Source organism: Corvus brachyrhynchos, unplaced genomic scaffold (genome assembly GCF_000691975.1).
Source record: "Corvus brachyrhynchos isolate BGI_N302 unplaced genomic scaffold, ASM69197v1 scaffold4, whole genome shotgun sequence".
NCBI classification, from domain to species: Eukaryota; Metazoa; Chordata; class Aves; order Passeriformes; family Corvidae; genus Corvus; species Corvus brachyrhynchos.
In genome coordinates, this window is record NW_008237878.1 from 8990527 (window position 1) to 9013765 (window position 23239).

At 41.5% G+C, this 23239-nt stretch overlaps 1 protein-coding gene across 1 annotated transcript in view; it reads right to left on the reverse strand.

The window, feature by feature from the left end:
- Positions 1-536: 536 nt before the first annotated feature.
- The window catches only part of FHIT (fragile histidine triad), a gene marked incomplete at its 5' end in the record, with an annotated part of 141132 nt that continues 118429 nt past the window's right edge, over positions 537-23239 (reverse strand). Inside the window, 2 exons of the mRNA XM_017732591.1 lie at positions 537-858; positions 8329-8432. Coding sequence (XP_017588080.1) covers positions 8331-8432 — 102 coding nt within the window. The remainder of the gene's footprint in view (positions 859-8328; positions 8433-23239) is intronic.

Genomic DNA, 23239 nt, shown 5'->3' on the forward strand with positions numbered 1-23239 from the left:
TGTCTTCTCTCTTCCATCTGTTGTTTGACTACTTTTCCTGTATTACGTGTTAGCAATCAACAACTAACCCATGGTGGGTTTCTTCCTGTGTGGGGTTCTGAACACAGCATTTCTTGCCGAGAGATTGTTCCACGTGGGTGGCTCCCACGTGCTGTTTGTTGCTGGAAGCAGCCATTCATGCTAGTCTAACCCTAATGTGATTACTATCCCATGAGCAACTTCACATATTAATTGTTTTACTGAAGTGTTTTTTATCACTTAAAGCTCCAGAAGCCTTGTCATAATGTATTAAAAGAACAGAGAAAAGAAAGATCTCAGGAAGCTTAATATTTCTTGTTATAAACTCATCTGAAGAAAAAAACAGCTCTCCAAGTTTATCTTGGCTAGTCTGTAACAAAGCCTTGTTTTGTAGGAATTGCCATACTGCTAAAATATCTAATTGTTCTATGATAAAATACCCTACATATAATAACAATAACTGAATCAAAGAGCACAACATGGAGTAAACACTTTTATAAAGTACCTGAACACAGTAGTTACCTGATTTTCCTGGAACTTTATTTCTATTTAGGCCAAGGGACAATTTAAAAAGATTCGTTCCCAAGTACACAATTCAGAAAAATATAAGTTACAATTCAGAGCAATATTTTAAACCAGTGCTGTTTAGTTGTCTTAGCTGGAATTCAACCTTGATGATATCCAAAGGTCCAATAAAATTTTTCATAGAAGAATCCCATATTTGTAGAACATAATAAAATTATTGAGCTGCAGCTCCAGGGCCACTGAGAACTGGGGAATGAGGTCGTTCTTTCTGGGGACTTTCTGATGTCATGGGATGTGTTCCAAATACTTTGTTACCTGAGAAATATCAAACATAACAGATCATTACATATAATAGCAGCTTAGATCTTTGTTAGTAAGACAAAATGTGAGGCTGTTTATTACTAACAACTTAGGTGCTCATTAGTGTGTTCTGACAGGAGTCACTGACAGCAATAGGCAAAAGGAGGTATTCAGTGTTAAACCCCCACACAGCACATTGCAGCTCCTATTACAGCCTTTGCAACAGAGAAAGGAGAAAAGCCTTGCATGCAACTATTTAAAAATTATTTACCAGAGCAAGAAAGAGATTTGTTTGATTTATTATCTGCTTTTTCAATAAACCGCACTTCCAAATAATACTAATGCCTGCCTTTCATATCGGGCTTTTCATTCCTAACTCACAAAGCGACCTTGGATGGAGGTCAGGATCATTTTACAAAAAACAAACATGAAGTGAGGCCACCTCTCTGATGCCCCTGAGTAAGACAGCACAGTCCCCAGCTCTGTTGACTGCTCCTCATAGGAACAAAGGATTAGAAAGGGCATCTTGTGTCATCAAATCCAGCTTCTTACTCTTCAAACCTATTTTGCTATAATAACCTCATACAAGACTCTTTGGGGCTCATGATCTCTTATATAAGCTCCTACAAATAATCTTTCAAGACTATCATCTCTTGTATATCCTCATCCATTCTGACCCTGTGGTGGGACTCTGCCTAATGCCAAGGAATGACACACTGGTGATTTGGGACCATCACCCTGAAAATGCCCCCAGCCTCCCACGCTGGAGAATGAATGGGGCATTTCTTGCCATGTCTGCTCCAATTTTATGCATCTCTTGGTGGTCCATCCTAGTAAAAGACCTGTAATAGGTGCCATGACAGATGTAGAAGGTGTTCCTGAAGCAGAGAAATAGAAATGCTGAGAGCCTGACAGCTGTGGAAGCTGTGTGTGAAATCCATGCACAAACTCACGGCACAGTTGCTACTGCAGTGGTAGCTGAAGGCTCGCAGCAGCCCCAGGTACTGACACAAATGGGGCAGTTGAGTTTATCCCTGCAATACCTCTGCTTTGTGTAGAGACTGATATCCTGGCAAACAACAGAGACTCAAGTACGCTCAGTCCAACACATTTCCAACATCCATCAGCCTCTTCCTTTCTCAAATAACTACTTACTGGAGGAGTCATTAATGCCTTTCCACCTACACAGCCTAGATACTGACATTCACACAAAGGCAGTGTTCAAGCTTTGAGGTCATGTTCGAGTTGCTGGTTTGAATGTCTCTCTGGGCAGTTCTATTATGCAGCAGCTACAGCAACAGGATACCATGATACAAACCTTTGCTAATAATTGAGCATGAAATGGGCTTTTGGCTTGGTATCTTCAGTTTTGTACCTTTACTTCAGAACATGTTTAGAGCTGGCTTCAATACTGGGAAAATTATTTCAGCTTATTAAACACAAAGCTGTTACCCAAGTGTTAGACGAGGGCACGGCCCCCGAACTCACTCCCCAGGGCTGCACACGAGGCTCGGATCTTGCTGCTGTTGTGGCTGCAATTCCCCAGCCACCCACTTCTTTGTTTGATTGTCTTTTCTCACTGAAACATATGTTTCCCATTCCCACGGCATTTTGAGCAACAGTTTCCATTGTAAGCCCCTTCTGACTGACAGTTTGATGGCAGCCTGTGAATCACTTGGCACGTGTTTCGTGAATCTGCTTCAAGGAGGGCCTGGCTCCTCAGTAAGAGCATCCTCTGGCAGCTTTGGGGGCAAGAGATTAGCACCATTTTAGCACAGGTTTGGGTGTAAAAATACTGATATCATCCTTACTTGAAGCTCAGCGTTGTCCTGCACCCCAGCTCTTTTACCCCAGGTCCTGGGACAAATGTCCATCACTTATGCTCGGCTTTCCCCATTTTCTTCTCATACAATGTGACACACAAAGCCAACGATGAATCAAGAACTGATCACACTGACAATATTTGGTTTTGACAGGCAGCCCAGGTAGGCATTCAGGCTGCTGGATGAGCAGGTTAAGAGAACATTTGGCTGGCAGCTTTCTTCACCAACAGTAACACATTTGCTGCTTTGCCTTTATGCTGTGCAATCGTGTTCGTGTCTCTGGCCCTGATGTTTCTACTGTAGCTATAATTACAGGATCCAAGCAGTGCTGTATGGAATTCATGTACTGGACAGCTGAATTAAATGGCCACCTATAGGGAAATGAAAGTCCAGAGAATGAGGTGTATAACTTTCAGGGCAGTACTACTGCCAGCCTCAAAAGAGAGCCCTGGAATGGGTGTGAGGGCAACATTATTCCCTCCCACAAGAGGATGACATTCATTTATAACTCTAGTTAGCTCTCCTGCAGCTCTGTTTTCATAAGAAATAATCATATGCTTCAACCAGAAAAATAATCAACCTCGACACTGAGGCCGCTGTGCATTAGCATACCACATTTATTTGGGGAAGCCTTCTGCCCTGAGCTTTCTAGTCTGGGTGTCACTGCTGTACACAGTCACTGCACCACTTCTGGCTGTTTACACCTTCTCTTGAAGAGGTAATGTAATTCCTGTGTATAAACCTTCTCCCTTCTGCAGAGTTGGAGGGTCTGGATATTTTACACTTAAAAAATATCAGCAAGGGCCAGATTATGTTTGTTGGATTTGTGTTGATAATTAACTTTCCTTTCATCCCATTGAAATGACAAAAACATTATATGTACTTACTGCTGAAAAAAGAGAATTTTGGGTGGAAAAGCACAGACCCTATGATCTGATCCATCTTCTCTTAGCTATTTCCAACTACTTAAAGCATAATGTCACACTGAAATGCACACTTGGAGTGCTGCATTCTCTTTTGACAGATTGTTATGATGTTTTTCAAGGTGACCTTCATAAAACATGGGTTTCTTTAAGCTTATACTTCATTCTCAGGTCATAATAGTTTCACACAGACAAGCAAGCTGCCAGCTCCTGCTTTCTAATTAATGCTTCTTGGAGGCCTCTGAGTGGAGGATGTAATTAATAGCACTTAAGTCTGGAGTGCAGAGAAATCTATAGCAGATTACTGGGATGTGTATTTACTTCACGATTACACACAAACAGCTCCTAGACCATGTCCTCTGAGAATTGCCCAGGCCCTGGCACCACCTTCACTCTAACTCCAGTGTAAGCACTCAAAAGGTTGCCCTGCTTATGCAGTGAGGCTCTGAAACTACTGAGGGTCTCTGCTTGCTGCACGCCTTGTCCCTGCTCCCATGTCCCTTACCACAGCATGCTGTGTTTTTCACAAGTGCCCAGGAATTCTGCTTTGCCAAAAGGCAGCGCCTAGTGCAGAAAATACCTCTGACCATGCCTGTGTTGTCACTGTGGTGCCTACCCAGGGGACAACCTGCTCTGTGGCCCACAGTGCAGGTACAGCATCTTCTGGGGCAGACTGTGTCCTCACTGCGTCCTGGATGCACTCTGTGGATCGCAGGCATAGCCATTATTTTGTGGGTTTATGCAGTTTAAAGTACCAGAAATAATAGGAGGGTTTTTCTTACAGAAAAACAAGCAAAGATGGGTGTTGCAAGTAATTTTTTCATACTTGCCTAAATTTAAGGAAAGTGATGGGATTTCTCTGGTGTTCACGCTCATGCATGCAGCATGGATTGTCACACTCCAGAGGTGCTGGAGCAAAATCAGATGCAATTCAAATTGCCAGTTTAAATTCCCCCTAGCCAGCTGCTGCTATCAGTGGTAATTTCCCTGCTGAAGTCAACAGAACAGCATTTTTCCACACATGCCGAGATCTTGGTGCAGAACAGGCAGCTCTGACGCAGGATGAGTGCTCTCAAAGAATGAGTGGGGAAAAAAAGAACAAAATTTATACTCTCCAGAAAAGCTGGAACAACTATATTATCCAGAAACATTGCCAGACTGGGGACAAGGGGGAGAACTGACATCAGAAGTCTTGCAAGACTGTGCAGGACACATTATTTGGAGGGATTTTTACAAGAATTTGGCATGTTGCAGGACACAAAATATTCAGGTGGTTAAGCAATTAAAAGCTGTCGAATATTTGTAACTCCAAGCACTTGGCAACAGAATATCACTGTCAACTTCTTTATGCAAAGGTACATTTTGACATGGTACTTAAGACTGACTACTTTTCTAATGGCATAAAAGTATTACTTCAGCAATAGGAAAACATCTACTGAAACTTGTGCAGCCTGGTTCTTCCTTCAGAAATAACAACACAGAGCGAAACTGCCTTTGAAGAGAAACATTTTTCACATACTATCTGAAGGTTAGTAAGTCTTTTAATCTTTAGCCTTTTTGCTGGCATGTGCAATTTAAAATGCACAAAACAGACTATCAAAACACTCAGCTATACATAGATAGAAAATTCAAAAGGCGCATCTGAAAATAGGCTTGGAAATTAAGGTGCTGCATCAAATCCTGCTCTTTGAGTAAAGACTTTTTCCCTGTGGATCCACCTCAAGAAACAACCAAGTTATCAAACACAACTTACCATAGGACAGCCAACACGGAATGAGAAACAGCTCCCAAAGAGATTCTAAAGAGGTAAACTCTTGGTGCTGCTAAGCAAGAGAGTGATTAAGTGGGGAAATTCTGTATTAAATATCCTCCCCCCAGAAAGCTTTTCTTTCCTTTTCTTTCTCTCTTCTGGAGTCATGTGGCGTTCTCCAGAACTTCAGCTCTGCAGACACAGTTCTGTGAGCAGAGCCTGCACTTGCTGGGGTTGTTCAAGAAGTGACAAGTCCTTCTAATGAGGTGGGATACACTGGCATGGGGAAACCCGGGGGAAGACCAGAAACACATGCAAAACACAAATTCACTCACTGATTTCAGTTTCATACACTCCAGGCAATTGCACACACAAAAGATTTAAAGATAATAATTTTCTCAAGGGTAGAAACTTAGCAAGGCTAAATGGGTTAATTTCTTTAAGCAAGTGGGTGTATATCTTGGGTCATCTGGGGACTGACGTAGATGCAATTAACTGTAGTCAGTCAGCCAGCCAAGAGGGATCAGCAGCAGCAAATGAAGTAGGGAGAGAACCAAGAGCTTCTTGCCTTATTCAAGTATTTCTTAGGGGAAAGAAAAGTTACTTGCAAGTCCTTCTTGATCAGATAGTCTCTAAATACAGGTAAAAGGTGCTACTGTACCTAGTCCAGTCATATAGGAGTTGTGGGAGGTGGTGAAGGACTTGTGATAAATGGAAGGGTAGCTGGAAAAGCCCTAAAACACAGCTTGGTCTGCCCAGGCTAATCTAGCTAATCTGGGCTTCTTTGAACAAAACAGTGAAGTAGAAAAATAATGCATGAGGCCTTTAAAATTTCTACTTATTGGCTGCAGAACACCCACATTCAGCTCTTTCTGACTTTCCCTGTGCTGCATGAAAAAACCTCAAGTCAAGTGTCATTCAGGTAAACATACAAATGGCAAAATAAATCATTTGTAGGTGAAATTCAAAAATAGCTTCAAAGAAGGATGCATATAACCTTGTTAACTTGACAAAAGTTTTCAATCTTCATCACTTTAGAAGCAAGGTTAAGAGAGAAGGTAAAGGCTGAGAAATACAGAAGGTGCAGAGAACCTTTGTCTCAGGTTCAGAGCCTTAAACCTCAGAAGCAAAATAATGTCAGGGAGAAGAGATTGGCAGTGATGCCCAGTGTTGGGAATCAAGGGTTGGAAGGACTGCCTGTACTAGGCACTCTCATGATAATGATGCCAGGAAGATTTAATTTACCAGTTTGTTCTAGGAAAGGTAATGACCTTAATATCATGGGAAATGTATCAAGAGGTCATCCATGCAGACACATGCTGATTCATTTTCATAATAAATGGAAATAGATGTCCAGCCACATGAATTTGCTTGCAGGAATGAATTTATATCTCCAGCTTTGTGTTTAGTATCAGAAGAGATAAAGAACATTTTATTGATATGTGGGGATTTAATTCCAACCCATTTGAGAATCTCTAGAAAAAACCACATTTCCAATTAATTTCTGACCAGACCAAAAAAAAAATCCCTCCCAAACCTACCAAATCAATAAAGGGAAACAATATCACACTGGAATAGGGATGTGTCATTTTCCCCTAAGTACTGCTCATTTGTTGCTGTGCCATAGATGAAGCACCACACAATGCCTCTGTTAGAGAAGGGTGCTTACACGTGCATTACCAAGAATATGCTCTTCCTGGCTAAGTAATTCATTTTTGAGCAGCTTATTTCTGAGAAGGTTAAAAGTGGGTGTCTAAATGCAACTCCAGCAGCCACTGCAGAAATGTGACTGTGTAGCCCAAACCCTGCTGCTCCAAACCCTGGAGATCCCAGCTGCTGGGGAGAAATTTTCTTCACAGATGGGAATTACATGTGTTACATGGCTTTTTCTATACCCATCCACAGAACGGTTGGCATAGCTACTTTGGCTGGAGAAGACAAGAGCATGGTCATGATGCAAGAAAAAATGGAAGAGGCAGTCTGATGAACTCCAAATGGAGTCATCCAAAATGCCATCCAAATGGCAGAATGGCACAGGAGATGAGAGCTGCCACGTAAGTGTGCCACGCATACAATGCACAGTTTAGTTCAAGATTTCTCAAGCTGGGCTGCAAGCAGTGAGTCACACAGAGAGAGGAGGGTTATTTATGGGATTTTGGTTATCAGAGGAAAAACATGAAACAGACAGAAATGACAGAGAAGTGAGAGTGCTGGATGATGGCAAACAGCATATGGGGAGCAGGGGAGAGGGAGCTTTTGGCATCCTTGCTGCAGCGTTACATCCCAGCCTAACTCACATTGATCTCCGGGGGCCAGTTCATTTCTGCTGGAAGAATCTGGCTCCTGGGACTCCAGGTACAGAATGAAAAACTCTCAGTTTCTAGAGACCAATGTTAGTGTTTGCCAAGTGTTTTTTCTTTTCTATTCCTCCCTGCAAATATTTTTTTTTTCTTTTAGGACCAGTGGAAAATTTAGCAGAACAGGCAGTTTTCCATCAGGCTTAGTTTTGGAAGTTGAACTGATCGGATCATTTAATACTTGACAGGTGAAGTTAGTATTTGCTTATCCGCTCTATAGTCTGAATTCTGATGCAATTTTGTATGTATAGGTGCATATGCATATGTGGCTGTACACAGACACACCAATTCTAGCTCTTTGTACCAGGGCTATTTTCTGTCCTGAAAACAGAGGGAGGATATGCTAGGTTAAAGTCTCCTCTTAAGTAAGTGCTGATGGTTCTCATTTCCAGATACACTACTATTTTTGCTGTCTGGAAAAAAAATGCAGGATGGTGCTGATTTGTTCAAGAAGGAGCATGTTATTTCAGCTGCTGTTGGAGTGCTGTGTCCTTTTGGAAACAACACAAACCTAAGAGCTTTGGTTTCTTTTGTTCCATTCTAGGTATTTTCCCTGTTGTCCTCAAGAAGCCTCTGGAGGCTTGAGCAGAGTTTTGGGTGTTGCAGGAGTAAGTCAACATTCAAACCATTACCTCTAATTTTCCTGGAAATACTTCTTCAGAATTTCTGCTTCAGCTGCCATTTCTTCTTCTGTCCTCCACTTGTCAGGGGAATCCTCTTTGTCATGTCGTTGCAACTTTTTTGAGGGAGAAAGAAGAAAAAAAAAAGTCTGTTGATTTTTTTTTTCCAGTTTTAGTATCAATTTTAGGGCAATCAATCTAACTGGTCCACGTGTCTTCAGGATGGATGGAGCTGGTGATGAAGAGAGGAAGCGTGAAGGTTGCTGGCCTAGAGTGGTGACAGGGGTTAACTGGCTCTGCTGCATTTACAAGGACAACACCAGGTGTCAGGGTGAGTGACAGGCAGTGACAGGCTCAGCTTCGTGGGCTGATGGTCAGACACCTTGTGAGTCTTTGATGCAAAGCTGGAATGTAAAACAATAGGATAACACTCAGTTACTTTGAAGCACCCACCACACCAGTGGAGTGAGCTGGACATCTCGTCAGAATTTCCTGTAAATTTTTCTCTCTGTCTTTTCCTCTGCCCATGAGGCCAAACTTTCCTATCAAAGACCTATTGTGATAACAAGGCCCTGTTGCAACTGTTTCCCACAAGCAGTTTATATTAATACTTTTTTTCATTCCCTCTCTGCATGCAAGTTATTAATCCTTCCCTCCCATTGTTGAAAGCAAGACACATCCCTGGTCTAGAAACAAAACCTGTTGTTTTAAGCATAATTATATTTCATTGATTTCTTGGAAAAGTATAAGAAACATATAATTTTTGTGTCCAACTTGCACACTATGACCACAAAAATTCACTCTATCCCATATGCAGTAACTATTACATGATATTGTCCCAGACATGATAATTTCTTCCTTTGCCACTCAAGAATAAGGGAGAAGCTGATGGCTTTGCTGCTTTCCTGAAGAGGGGAGTTCCATATCATGGTAAATACTGGCACTTCAGTGACTATTTGTGCACACATCCATTCAAAGAACATCTGACATTTGTCAAGTGAAGGCAGCATTTACACCATACAGCAGAAACATTTACTTAATGGATTAAGTATTGAGATTCCAGTGGTTCTCTAGGTTTAGAGCACAGATTGCATTAACAGCACCAGCACTTCTAAGGAACTTCATAATATCAACTTTTTGATGTCGCTGTTGTCCCCAGGGACGGCAATAATCACCACACGGAATTCCAGGATAAAGTGGGATTATTTAATTAATTATCACCTCGTTTATATAACTTGGTGCGCAATAGAGAAATTACATTATTGGCTGCTTGACCGTACACCTCCCAGAGTGATTGGCTGAATGCTACGACGCCTATTTCAAAATATTTTCTTCAATAAACCAAAACAAGACCGTGCAGGTGCAAGATAGAGAGTTAGCTTACAAAACCATCTTTCACTGTTTCTCAGCTGAAGCATGAGAAAGGAAAACTTCACAAAATGCTTCAGCAGCTGGAAAATTCCTCTGCTCCTGCTTTTTAGCATCCACATTTTGTTAATGTCATGAAATGAAGTTGAAAACTAATGAATTTACACCTTTTATTCCAGGACAAATTTTAGTATGGAAGATGAAGTGGTGAAAAAACAAAAATGAAGCCATCATGAACCTGCCAAGCAAACTGCATTACTGTATATGGCATGTTTAGCAATAAACTAGGATTGTTAGCATACCTCCAACTCACAAATACTTTTATTTGTACTATGTTTCTCCTACTCTGAATTTTGCTGCCAGCTATAGTCCTATGTAGTTTTACACTCTGCAGCACAGATTTCTCCCTGCTCAGCAGATGAAGCTGTATTAGAAAGCCATTTCCTTTCATGCCAATACAATGCAGTAGCTGTAGGCAAATTAAAGTGTATTACTGTTCAACTCATAGAAGACTAATCTTCATTGTTATGTTAGCACTAAGTGTGTTATAAATCCATCTTGTAATAATGCCACAGAATTAGAGAGAAAGATTTAAAAGCCAGGGACAGGTACAGGCTATACACTACCAGCACATGCCCTGTGTTCACATGTCTGCTCTCACCCTCTGCACACACCCACAGGGTGTGTATACCACAGCTGACCTGGCAATGAGTTGTTGGAAAGAATATTCATCATCTGTACTTTCTATGGACTAGGAATGCTCACACTTCACAAGAGGATGCACCAGGACAAGGCAAGTGGTGGTAAATCTGAGGTGTGAGCTGTTCTCTGAAAAAAAGCAGTGTCTTGCTCATTCAACCTAACACTGGGGGTAGGCACAGCAGGCAAAAGCTGGAGGGCAAGGGAGAGCTGCCCGAGTTCCTCCAGGTCTCCTTGTTTAACCCACAAGAATTGCTTTTAGTGATGTGGTTTGGCTGCTGTTCTCCCTTGCTATCTTGTTTCTGCACAATCCAGGAGAGAGCTGGCTCCATCCGTGGACACTGGTAAAGTGGGGGTGTGACTTGTAGGTTGTGATTATTTTCCTGTTCAAAGAAACTGAAGTGAGTAGTAATAAGGAGGGTTAACCTGCAATGGCTGCTGTTGTTGTCTAAATTAAAACTGTGCAGTTACAGACCACAGTGACTTCTCAAAGCTGGCAAAGGCGAGGGTTTCTTCTGCTACATAACAGCTAACCTTTAAAAATGATCAATCTTTGACTTGAGGTTAAAACAGATGTATAGGGAGCAGCAATGAATCTTGAAACTTGCCTGGAAGAGCCCAGCAGCCCTGGCTGCCGGTGCACAGCCCCGAGACACACAGCAGCCCCAGCCAGAGCTCAGCACAGGCATCTCAAGCCTCTCTCAATGAAAAGGTGCCTACACATTTTGTGGGCACACTGAGAATGTCAAACAACAGCCTGAGGTGTTAAATCACTGCTGCAGCCAACATATTCATTGTTCAACTGACTTATAGATGAGTATTATTTCAGTATAAAATTGCTACATCTACCCCCAAACAGGATCCCAGGACTACTGTGTGCTCAGAGCTCTTACTGTGCCAGTCATTTCTGAGGTGCAATCGGCAATTATCACCCCAGTGCCACTCAGTTTCTGATAACTACCAAACTAACACTGGAGATCTTGGGAAAACCACCTCTGGTGGCTGCCTACCCTTCTCTGACACCACCATCCTGCAGCTCTACTACAAGCCAAACCACAGAGCCAGCCACTTTGATGCAGAACAGTTAAATTATGGATAACCTTGCAAGATGAGGAGTCCAGAGGAGGCCAAGAAGCACCTTCTCTATGAACACAGGCTGAGAATATTTGGGCTGTTCAGCCTGGAGAAGAGAAGGTTGCATGGAGACCTCACAGCACCTTTCAGTATCTGAAGGAGGCCCACAGGCTAGGGAGAGTGACTCTTCATTAGGAATTGTAGTGATAGGAAAAGGAGTAATGGGTACAAATTGAAATAGGGGAAATTTAGGTTGGATATTAGGAAGAACATTTTTACTGTGAGGGTGTTGAGATGCTGGCACAGGTTGCCCATGGAAGTTGTGGATGCCCCAACCCTGGCAGTGTTCAGACACATTGGATAAGGCCTTGAGCAACCTGGTCTAGTGGGAGGTGTCCCTGGCCATGGCAGAAGTGGTTTGGGACTAGGTGATCTTTAAGGTCCATTCCAACCCCACAACATTCCATGGTGTTCTGGATGCTAAAAATATTGCAGGTTCAAGATCAACAGCACCAATGAACAGATGACAAAATAAAGCTTGCCAATACCAACTCTAGCTCAGGGATTGCACATACTACAAATCCATGGAAGCTGAAAAGCACAATGCAGGTCCACCTGTGCACCTCACTGGTTCTTCAAATCTCCTGGATCTGCCAGGGATCTCTAATGGTGACAAGGTAATGTGATCATGGATGGGTTTGGTCTCACCTGGTTATTTAATGTGTTCTTATGTAAAGTACTTTTCAACCGGGTTCAGTTCTCCTTGTGAGTGCCTCTGTAAGCTAAAGCTACTTTATGTAATTTTTTTGTTTGTTTGTTTTAATAAAGAGAGGTTAAGAAAGTCTCCTTAGTATTTTGGCTAACTTGTAAAGCTACTTCCAGGAGAGAAGAACATAGATATTTCAGTTATAAATTGTACTGATTCAGAATTCAGGTGGCAAACAAACATAACTGTTGATACTTGTTTCTTAGGGACTTCTGTGCCTCGGAGTGCGTTCATATTCACATGCATATCCAAGTCCCAGCTGTGAATCTGCAAACATCTGACTTGCTATTGTAAGTTTGGATTAAACTGAGGAAGCAAAGCTCTCTTGCACCTCAAGAACACTCCAAGGTTCTGCTCAAACTAAAGGGAAAAAGAGTGCCTCTATTTGTCAGATACCCATCCATAAGAAGTAGTGACTTATCCATATTTCCTACCTGTCAGACAGTAAAAGCTGGATAAGTTGAGCTGACATCCTTACTCAGATATATCCAAACACAGACTAGCTTGAAGTTTGTGATACTTTCTGTACAACAATTCTACTTCTGCAAACTAGTGCACACCAAGGCAAGGCAAGTCTATAAAACCTTTTCTGTAGGGCTCCAAACTAGCTACTGTTTCAAAGCAACTGGTACTTGGCCTGTTTTCTTAAGAGAAAGGTGAGGCAAAAGCATTGCACCAGGTGGACAAAATGTTTTACTGCAAAACTCAGAAAGGCCCGACTTCTCTGTAGCCAAACGTGTTTGTAGACACTCACTAAAGGAGTGTCTCTGAATCCTGAGCATCAACAGGATGGTGGGCAACCCCCTCAGCATAGCTTGGATAACCCCAAAAGGAGGGAACAGGATGAGAGACCATGAACAGCTCTTTTAGACAATCTCTATTATGCTAAATTTTTCTTTTAATATTCTGAACAAGCACCGAGACACACATTAGTCAATTCTCTAATTGCAGTTGCCCAGCAAATTACACACTGTATCTGCTCCACATTCTTCAAGCACCAAGACTCTTGTTTGTAACTGTGAACATCTTCTTGCCTTGCAGTACAAATAAATGCACTATTTCTAAGATATGCCCTTCTTCAAGCAGATCATTACTGATGTCTGACTTCTTGGGCTTCCTGATAAATTATCCTCTTCTTTCACCTCAAGCAGAAAATGCTCTTCCACTGATAATCTATGACTGTCAGTCTTGATTACATGTAAACAGTGGAGCTCTTTGAATATTTCTGCTTGTGAAAAGTGTTCATTTTCTCACTCATGTCTCCCAGTGTGAGATGCTGGCAGACCTGACAGCTGTGCTTTATGTTATTTTATTAAAGTTGCTAGTGCTGCAGAATGGTCTATGTTTTTATCAGTGCAATTCTTAAGGGAAACACAATATTGTTTTATAGCACATTCACATTGGGCGACCTCTCCTTCTTGCCCTTTGTGAAGGAGCCCAGAATTCTCAACACAGCAGACTATAGGGGACCTGGGTCTATGACTGGCTGTTGCTTGAAGTGATATGTATATTATGTTTTTTTCTACTTATGCCATAACACCACCAGAAAAGCAACCTGTGGAAATATACTGCACTAGCCAAAACTATTGGGAAAAAGCTTTTATGGTAGCTAGAACTATTCTCACTCTCCATGAATATTTATAGTTGATAGTTAAGAGTTTATAACCTCCAATGCATTTAACTAAAAGAAAAATTATAGTGATGGAGAGTAATTACACAAAACTGCAGCAACATAACAAAACTCAGCTGCTTCAGCAATTATAAAATATAGTATTATCAAAACCAGCAGCTAACAAAAAAAAAGAATGAATTTTTGCCAGTGGCTTGATTCAGAGATTAGGCATTACCCAGCTGCAGTTCATTATTACCAATACACCTTGAGATACCCAGGCATCTTTTCTGTACTTAACTCCTACACTGTGGTGAAATATTCAGAGTGATATCTCAACATCAGATTAACACATAAACCATGAGGAGGCTGACAATCTAATTTCTTCTCACCAGTAGAAACCCTTTTCCAGAGGCTGGAGACAAACTTGATCCCAGGGCTGCTACACGTTGCTTCCCCCAGCTCCCTTACGGCAGCAGAGCTGTGTGACCAACACACTCCAGAGCACACTCCTGCTCCTGTTCTTGCACTGCAGCTGTGGTGGAGCATCCCACCCCATGGGAGACAAACTCCAGGGCTGAGCTGGCTCCGGGTCCTCAGCCCTTTGGTGATATACTGGTCCTGGCGATGACTTCCAGCCACCTAAGCCTCCTCTGGTACTGCTTTTACAACTTAACTCCTGAATTGCTTCCTTTGCCCTGTTCCCCCTGGTCTTGACCTCCTTGCTCTTTTTCCCCAGTGCTTTCTTTCCTTTTACTTCACTTTGTATTTCACTTATAACCTAATAAGAATTCATTTCCACCCTACCCCACAATGTGATTAAATGCAGCATTTACTGCTATTATCTGTACCTCCTGCTATGCTCCAGCCTTTCCTCACTCTCTGCTGTCTTGCTGAAAGGAGTGTGAGCTTTTTGGTAGGTGCCCTCCTCTGCCAGTCTGAGCCTCCATCTCATTTCCTTCAGTTGCAGCTCAAGTCCTGACTTGACTTGCAATGTAAAATGAAAGAATAATGGATGAAACACAGTGATTTCATGAAGCAGCTTCTCAGGGATGCTGGAATCACATGGCCTTACACATCCTGTTCTATCTGCCTGGGGGAAATCATTGCAGCAGCTCCCAGCCCTGGGCTTGTCTTCCAGCTGAGCATCACCCCTGTTCTGCTCAGGGCCCAGGAAAGGCAAAAACAAGGCAGAGAACAAGCACAGCAGGCTCCCCCTTGACCACACAAGAGACCTACCTGACTTTGTGTTAATACAGTGCTGGAGGCCTCTCTGCCCCCACCAGCTGCTGTGGGATCAGGGCCCCTTTCCAAGCCCCTTTTCCACTGCTCCTCCTCTGAGCTGCCTGAGCAGCTCAGACAGTTCAGTGCTTTCTGCATCTCTTGGCGTATTTCCATATTTAATTACAGCTACAAAACTGCTGTAATTTAATTGCTCTAATTTACAGTGAACACCCACATCCTATAATTTTCTCATCTGCTGACTTTGCTTATGATTCTATATCATACAGATATCTGTGTTTCCATGAATCAGAAATCCCTGATTTTGGGGTGGGTTTTGCTTGCTGCATTAAATCTGAATTATTTAAGGAGATGGGAAGAAAGCCTGAATTATCTGCATTTTATAGGAGACAATTTTTAAACTATCTACTGGAAAATCCTTCTCCAATCTGCATGAAATATGCTTCTACCTCACAGCTGCTGATATTGCTGCAAAGCATGTATTCCACTGGAAACCTCAGTTTATCAAAGCTGTGTTTTAGAGAGCGATGCTTCTTTCCCCTCCTGTTGACTCTTTGTCATAGTGACTGCAAATATTTTTTCAGTTTTATTGTTGTGCTTTGGGGAAAGACTTGAACCTTACACTTCACATGGACATATGAATAACTGCACACTTTTTAGCAAAGCACTTATATGAAGAGAATTTTGTGAAAACACATAAAGGTTAAGTAAAACCCTTAAGCATATGTGTTTAAGTGCTTTGCTAAAATAAACACTGCAAACCCCAGTTTCCAACAATTCAGATAAAAAAAAGAATAAATATAAAAGGAACCTTAAGAAATTTGCTTTTGAAAATATAAAAGACAAGTAAGCCCACAAGAAGAATGACAGTTGTATAGAAAACACGTTTGCCATTCGGTGAAATATGTAGATTGCACTCTGAAGAACTCAGATCTTGACAGACTTCCAGTTTGGCTCCAACTGAGATAAAATTCTTGGAAAGTGAGCACATTATAAGGGAGATACTTGAAGGAATATCCACTGGGGTAAGAAGTCCTGCCAAAGACTTGGGGAACTGCTATTTACAACCTGATTTGAATCCAGGCAAGAATCTATATCAGTGTTTAGATACATTTTCACCATGCCCATTATCCTCCTAGTTAGCAGATAATGTTTGAAACACCTCTGTAGTCTTCCTCACCTGGGAAGAGAAGATGGATTTTTGTGGGGAGCTTCCTAATGGCCTTGCCTACAGAGGGCTGTCTGTACAAGAGAAATGTGTCACACAGAGACCTGGTTAAGAAATGGCAATGTCATCAGTGTGATAATGTTGGAAGAAACCTTATCCTGCATGCACAGCCTCCCATGCAACATTACTCATTTGGAAAAAGGCTATTTTTAATCAAGGAAAAGCACTTTAATCAAGGATAGAGTCAGTGATTCAAAAATTTCATGCAGGTGCATGTATTACTTGACTGAAAGCCTCATCCTAAAAGGTCAGAGCTGCAGAGAGATGTGCATGTCCCACTCCAGGAGCAGAGATAACCTCAAGGTGCCTGTATCAGGCTGATGTATTCTGGCTCCTGCTGCAGTGAGTTTCAAAGTCAGAACTTCCCTTAGTAATCTTCTTAACTTTAGACAAATATTTGCCGTACCCTGAGCACACTCAGTAAGATTCATGACATGCCAAGGAAAACACGTGAGTTAAGGGGGTTGATCTGGTTTATTTGCTTTCTTTGTCTTTTTCTGACGGCACAAAGGATATCAGCTGCAGGTCCTATGGCATTGGCACAGAGGCAGTTCACCCTGCAGGGGAATGGGAGCATGCCCTCATCTCCAGGGGGGAGTTCCACCTCTCTCATCACATCTCTGGGATGTGCAGGAAGAGCCAACAGTGGTCAGAGTGTATTTCTTCTCTGGGGAATTAGTTTATTCCTATTAAAACAAAAATCCTCACCCTCAGCAACACTTGCTGAAATTAAGATGAAAACATTCCATCAATGTGTTCTGGAGTAACTCATACTCTGAGTCACTCCCTCCACTGACTGTAGGAGGATTTCAAGGAGACTTCAGTGTCTGAAATGACACATACTGCGTAATTGAGGTGAACCACAGGGCTTCAAAGCCTGCTTTTGTGTGTGCTTCTCAGGGGACCCCTCGCCTGCCAACAGACCTTCCCAGGGTGACCCAGTCTGCTTTCCCCCACAGTGCTCAGGATCACAGCACTCCTGGATAAAGCTACATCCCCAGACAGCATTTTCCCCCAGGCATCCCTCAAATACTTCTTTAGCTTTCAGCCTTGCACATGCAAGGCTACTTCACCACCGGGATTGCCTCCCTGGGATTTAGGCAGCCAATACCCTCTAGTAAGTAGTAAAATAAGTTGAGGAATAAATTGCTCTCATTTAACATTCACTCAAGAAAAGATGGCTGCATTTATTATGCAGCATATTGTTTTATATACTGTTTTGTTATAATAAGTCATGTTTAAAATGTCATGACATTTAAATCAACAGCAGTAAGAGGGAAATGCTGAAAAAGAGCAAGATGATCAAAAAGAATCTGAAAAATCCTGGTGAGACATTACGGGCCAAACACTCTCATCACAGTAAAAATAGTCACAAAAGAGCTTAAAACTCACCCGTGAGAAACCCAGTGTAGAGAAACCCTCCCTGCACAGGTCTCTGTGTCCCTGTGGTATCCCCAGGCCTGTGACAGCTGGGTGGCTGCAGCTGGCTGTGGCCAAGGGACTTGGGCACCTGCTGCCAGGTCCTCCTGGTGCTCTGCATCCCCTTCCAGGTTCATCCTTTCCCTGTGCTGCCCTTTGCCACCGAGTCACTGCAATGCTCTGGACAGGTCGACTGCACACACCCCCTCGGAACTTGTTAATGCAGTTTGGCTCAGTGACGAGCTGGGCTTCAATGTCTGTGCTGTCATATACATGAACTTTACAAACAATATAAAAGACTACTTTAATGTGGCTTCATAACCTTTGAGGAGACACAGAGCCTACCACATCGACTACTGATGAGCCACATGCATAATGGCAGATTTTCACCAGAAGGACTTTTAATGTTAAAAAAAGAAAGAGAGTGGATCAAAGGAGCTACTCTGCTCCTGCAGATTCACTGCTCTTCCACCAGGTCTGGACCCATATGCCAGCATCCCTCACTGCTGCCTCCATGCTCCCTCACCCCCCTCCAAGGGAAAAAACAACAACTGCAACAACAAAACAGATGGCGATGCATCGAAACATTAAACCTGAGCCCAGTACCTGAGCTGTACCATGAATATTTCACTGAGGCATGGGGTAGAAAAGACAACAAAATGACCTTTTCTACCATCTTAAGGGATATCTAACCTTGTTATTGCTATAGACACACTGAAGAAACGCAAGAGAGAGACAAAGACTATTTAAAAGTTGTTGTGTATATTTCTAAAAACTACTATCTCAATGTTCCCATTGCAACCTGCCAATATGAATGACACTTACTTTTGCTCTGAGAAATGGAAGAAACTCTAAAAGATAGACTGCATTAAGAATCTACTGATATTCCACTAACCTGGTGGGATAAGAACCAAACAAGTTTTGTCAAGGGCAATTGCCCCAGAGTCTGTAAATTAATCTCTTAAAGTAGCAGCAGCAAAAAGAAAGAAAATCTTCAATGTTTAGAATAGTTTTTAAACCCAGTGGAGGCTCACACTTCTCAATGATCCAGTAGCAGTGGATGGCACCAGACCCATATATGTGAGCAAAATTGGAGATTTCAGATGGTCAATTACCTCTTCCAGTTTTTCCAGCCCATTAATATTGCTGTAAAACTTATGCAGGAAGTTGTCTTATTAAGAGACATCACAGGAGGTTTTGTCCATATAATTTCTTTCCATATTGTACAAACTTCACAAAGATATATTACCCATAGCAAATACGGTCCTAGATTCTCTTTGGGATGGATGGATGGATGAGGTGTAAGAGGGAAAGTGAGGAACAGTTTGCCATTGTTCAAGCAGACTCCTCCACTCCTCAGGTGAACCTCTGAACTCATACATGAAATCAAATGATAAAAAAAACGTCACAGATAAGGGGGCTCAATACAGGAGCCCTTATTTACTCAGTGAAACTCAGACTGGGATAACAGTGGCTTTTCAGGAGGTGGCGGGGCACAGGCTGCCTTCACTTTAAGGGGGAGGACTCTTTTTGTTCCTCTTCCAAGCTGCAGTGTTCGCCTTCTGCTGAAATCCTTTTTCTGGGGAATAAGGCCACACTTGTACTCATATAATGCCCATGCAGAAAAATAAGGATGGCGTAATGGCCATGGAATAGAGTATTCAGAATTTAATTTAAGTGAAGGGACTTTGAATGTGGGGAGAATTAATTTTAGCTGGATAGATGTGGCAGTTAATTAAGGCTGATAGCTTCTACTAGTAGAAAGGTGTTTTTGATGAAAATATATTGAAAATATTATTAAACTGCCTAGGAAAAACCAGTTGCCCATGCTAAAACCTCCCAGACATCCCATGTTTTTATATAGAAATCATAAACTGATAGCATTTGCATAACAATTATTATTTAATATGTAGACTTCAGTATCATTGCTTATGGACAGAACTAATATTAAAACCTTTGAGCACAGATGTTTTAGAAATACTTACCTGAAAAGTCACAGGAACTTTTTTAGTTTGCAATAGTTTTGCAAGTTCTGTTCTGGTGATGATACCCTGGCAGCAGATCACCACCTTCTCTTTGCATAATCCAGAGGACATGCTCCAGAGCTACGCAAAATCCCACACTGCTTGGAGCGGGGGAGCACATGACCATGCAGGATGGAGGGTAGGAAAGGTACAAAGACAATCTCAAGGAACCCAAACACTCCCAATTTTCAGAGACAGAAAGTAATTTTGTATGCTTTCAGTTCAATCAGTTTGTTCATGCCTTAGGAAACAATGAGATCAACGGAAATGAAAGCAATTTCCAGCAGATATGAATAAAACACGTGGCTCTGCTGAGAAGAACTTGTATGCTATTCCAGAAGCACAGTCAAAGACTTGTGGATTAAATGCTGTGAGAACATATCACGCATGGACTTGCTTCATCTGAATTTACCAGACTAAGAATTTGCAGGTTTCTCACTCCTCCTTCAGGAGGGAGTTGATTGGGGAATCAGTTGTACAGTCACACACTTTGTGAAGAACTTGCAAAATAATTTTATTTATTTAAACACATTTTGAAGTTGCAATCAGAACTTCTTTTACAGGTCTGTTGATACATTTCTCTCCTTTCTTTAGGTCTTTTTTCTTTAAACTACTCTTCAAGCAAAAGTAAAAAACCAAAAAAAATCGTGTTCTCAGTGTGTTGCAGGGTTTTCCTGTGCACATACTGTGTAGTACAAAGGCTCACTAGCTCTCCCCATTCATCCTGACCCATAATCATTATTAAACTTAATTGCAGAAGACACTGTCTTCACAGCTTTACTTCTCATATGACATCTTGTGAATTGCTTTTAAGAAAAGCCATTTACACAACTTCTATATATATGTAAACTAGTACTCTAATGTCACATTCTTGTTTGCACATACCCTTGTATTCATGTCAGCTAGTCCTAATGCAAAAGCAAGTGGCCCTTCATGTATTTCAGTTAGGAAACAGTAGCATGGATTTTCATAAAACAAAAGTTTGACTGATACTATGCAAAATCTGTTCCACTGAAAAATTGGCATCTCGCCCATCATCTTCCACAAAGTTCAGTATCTTTGTCGGGGCTCATCTACTTGACTTCTTAATTGTCTGTGTTCACTGGCTGTATCAAATGGAGTTTTCTTTTTGCTTTTGCTCACTGCATATTACATCTTTTAATTGGTATATATAATTACTTACCACAGTCTGCCATGCCAGATTTTCTAAGCATTAGTCTAATTAACTTAAGCTTGATAATTATGTTTCAGATATCATAACAGTATGCACAGAACTTGCAGATTATGCTGTTGGTTTAGCTGTTTCTGATAACACTTTTCTCCTATTCTTCTTTTTTCCTTTTGCTTTTTCTCTTTCTGTACAGAGTGGGAGCACAAGCAGAAAGAGGGACTGTTTTTCTCTTTAAATGATTCCAGTGTTCTCCAAAAGCAAAAGCTGGCTGTTTGAAATAAGAAGCTATCAAAAGTAAGTCAACACAAATGAGAATAGATCCATAATGCAAGGATTTCCTCTTTTTATAAGAATAAAAGATAAATATGTCACTGAAGAAAGAAATTTGAGCTTCAGATAGCGGAAACTGTAGAGGATTCCAGCACAAACCTACAGCATTTATGGGCCAATTATGAAAGTACTCAGACTTCCCACAGGTCTCCATCCTGGGCCATTCTAATTATCTGCCTGTTGGCGACAGCCTGTCGCCAGGGAGGCAATAAACAAGAGATAACATGCATGGGACTTGGCACATGCACCTCTCCAGCAAAGAGAGATCATCCTTCACAGAGTGAAGCAGCCCATCTGGGAAAATGAAATATCCAAGTCTGAGACCCCAGGTAAGAGTAAACAGATGCAGAGGACACTTATGCCACAGTCATAAATAAAGAAAAAAGGCTCTGGGTTTGTATTTGGCTTTCTGGTGTAAATCAGCATGTCTCTTCATTCCTGACAACTCACCTTGGTATTCTGCTTTTACTGTGGAGAATATATCCTGCATTATTTGATTTGTCTTACTCCTGGACGAGGGCATGGACACTTTGTCCCACCACACTGAATGGCCTCTGCCCAGTGGGACAGAGCCAGGAAGACCAGACCTCTCCCTGCTTCCAGAGACTATGGATTTGTCTTGTTGACTGGAGTGCAACGAGTCCTGTTAGGTCCCAAAGGTATCCAGAACACAGTCTGGGTACTTAGGCGGCAAACACACTCATGTCTATGCCAAGACACTGTTTGTTGGAATTTTGGGTGCAGTGGTGCATAAGTGCTGTCAAACCCACACAGAGAACCACAACAAAGGCATTTCACTTACTCTGGAGTCATTGGTGAGGATTTAATCAGCTATGAAACATTGAAAGATGGCTCAGCTGCTCCTGTACTTTAACAGACTTCTTGGATAGAGACAGGGACAGGCAGCTCTTGCTGAAGTTCCCCTCATTCAAGCCCTTATTTTCAGATGATTGAAGGGCTGTCACCCTTGACAGAAAATATCATCAGCAGTCAAGGAAGTAATCAGGGTGGCAAGCACATAAATAAGCATAGCATAAATCTGAATATTGGTAATTAGCATTTGATTAAATCAGATTAAAAGTGTTAGGCCACCGTAGCAGCGATTCCTTATAGAAAACTATTTAACATTCCAATTATCTTTAATGAATTAACCTCAAAGTATGGCTGAGGTGCAACACCCTAAGAATCCCTTTGCTCATCTACAGTCCACTTGCAACTAATTTCACTTCACAAGCCTACCTCAATTAACATTTTTCTGTATTTCACACATCAGTAACTGCAGTACTGAAATATGCACTCCTTTCCCAAATTTAATAGCTGAGATACTTTCATTTTTTTTATTCTACAAATGAAGAAAATAATTTCCTGCTACTATCTCAAACCAATTAAAATTCTTTTAATATTGGCTTTACATCTCTTCGATACACATATGAACCAAAAACTCCAACATTTTTCACATAATAATTACTTGGAATTGATCTGCTATGCAGCACTCCAAAGACAAAGGGATTTACAATTAGCAAATTTTAAAGTTTAGTTTACATTTTTCATCTCCAGAGTTTTAAAAGAATGCTTTTTGATTGAAGGTTTTATATTAAGAAAGAAAACTCAATCAGTACAACTAAATTATTTTAATTTAAAAAGAAAATAAATTGGAAAATGTACAGATTTATCGATAGGCCTGGAAGAACACACTACCTTTTAGGCCACTGTGGAACTACAATTACAAAAAAAGCTATTGTAAAATAAAGAAAACTTTTGTATAGTACACCCTGCTCATTGTGTGGCGCTGGTAGAAGGACAGATCTCTAACTGAGATCTCACAGTTATCAAATGCCTCTGAGATAGGGAAGCTACTGACCAGTCTCAATAGCAGGGCAACTGCTGGGCCTCATGGTTCTTTCCTTCTACTTTCTTTGTTTTTCTTGGTGCATTTTATAAAAAGACAGTGTCATTTAATATCATTCCCACTTTAATGGGGGAACATGGCGAG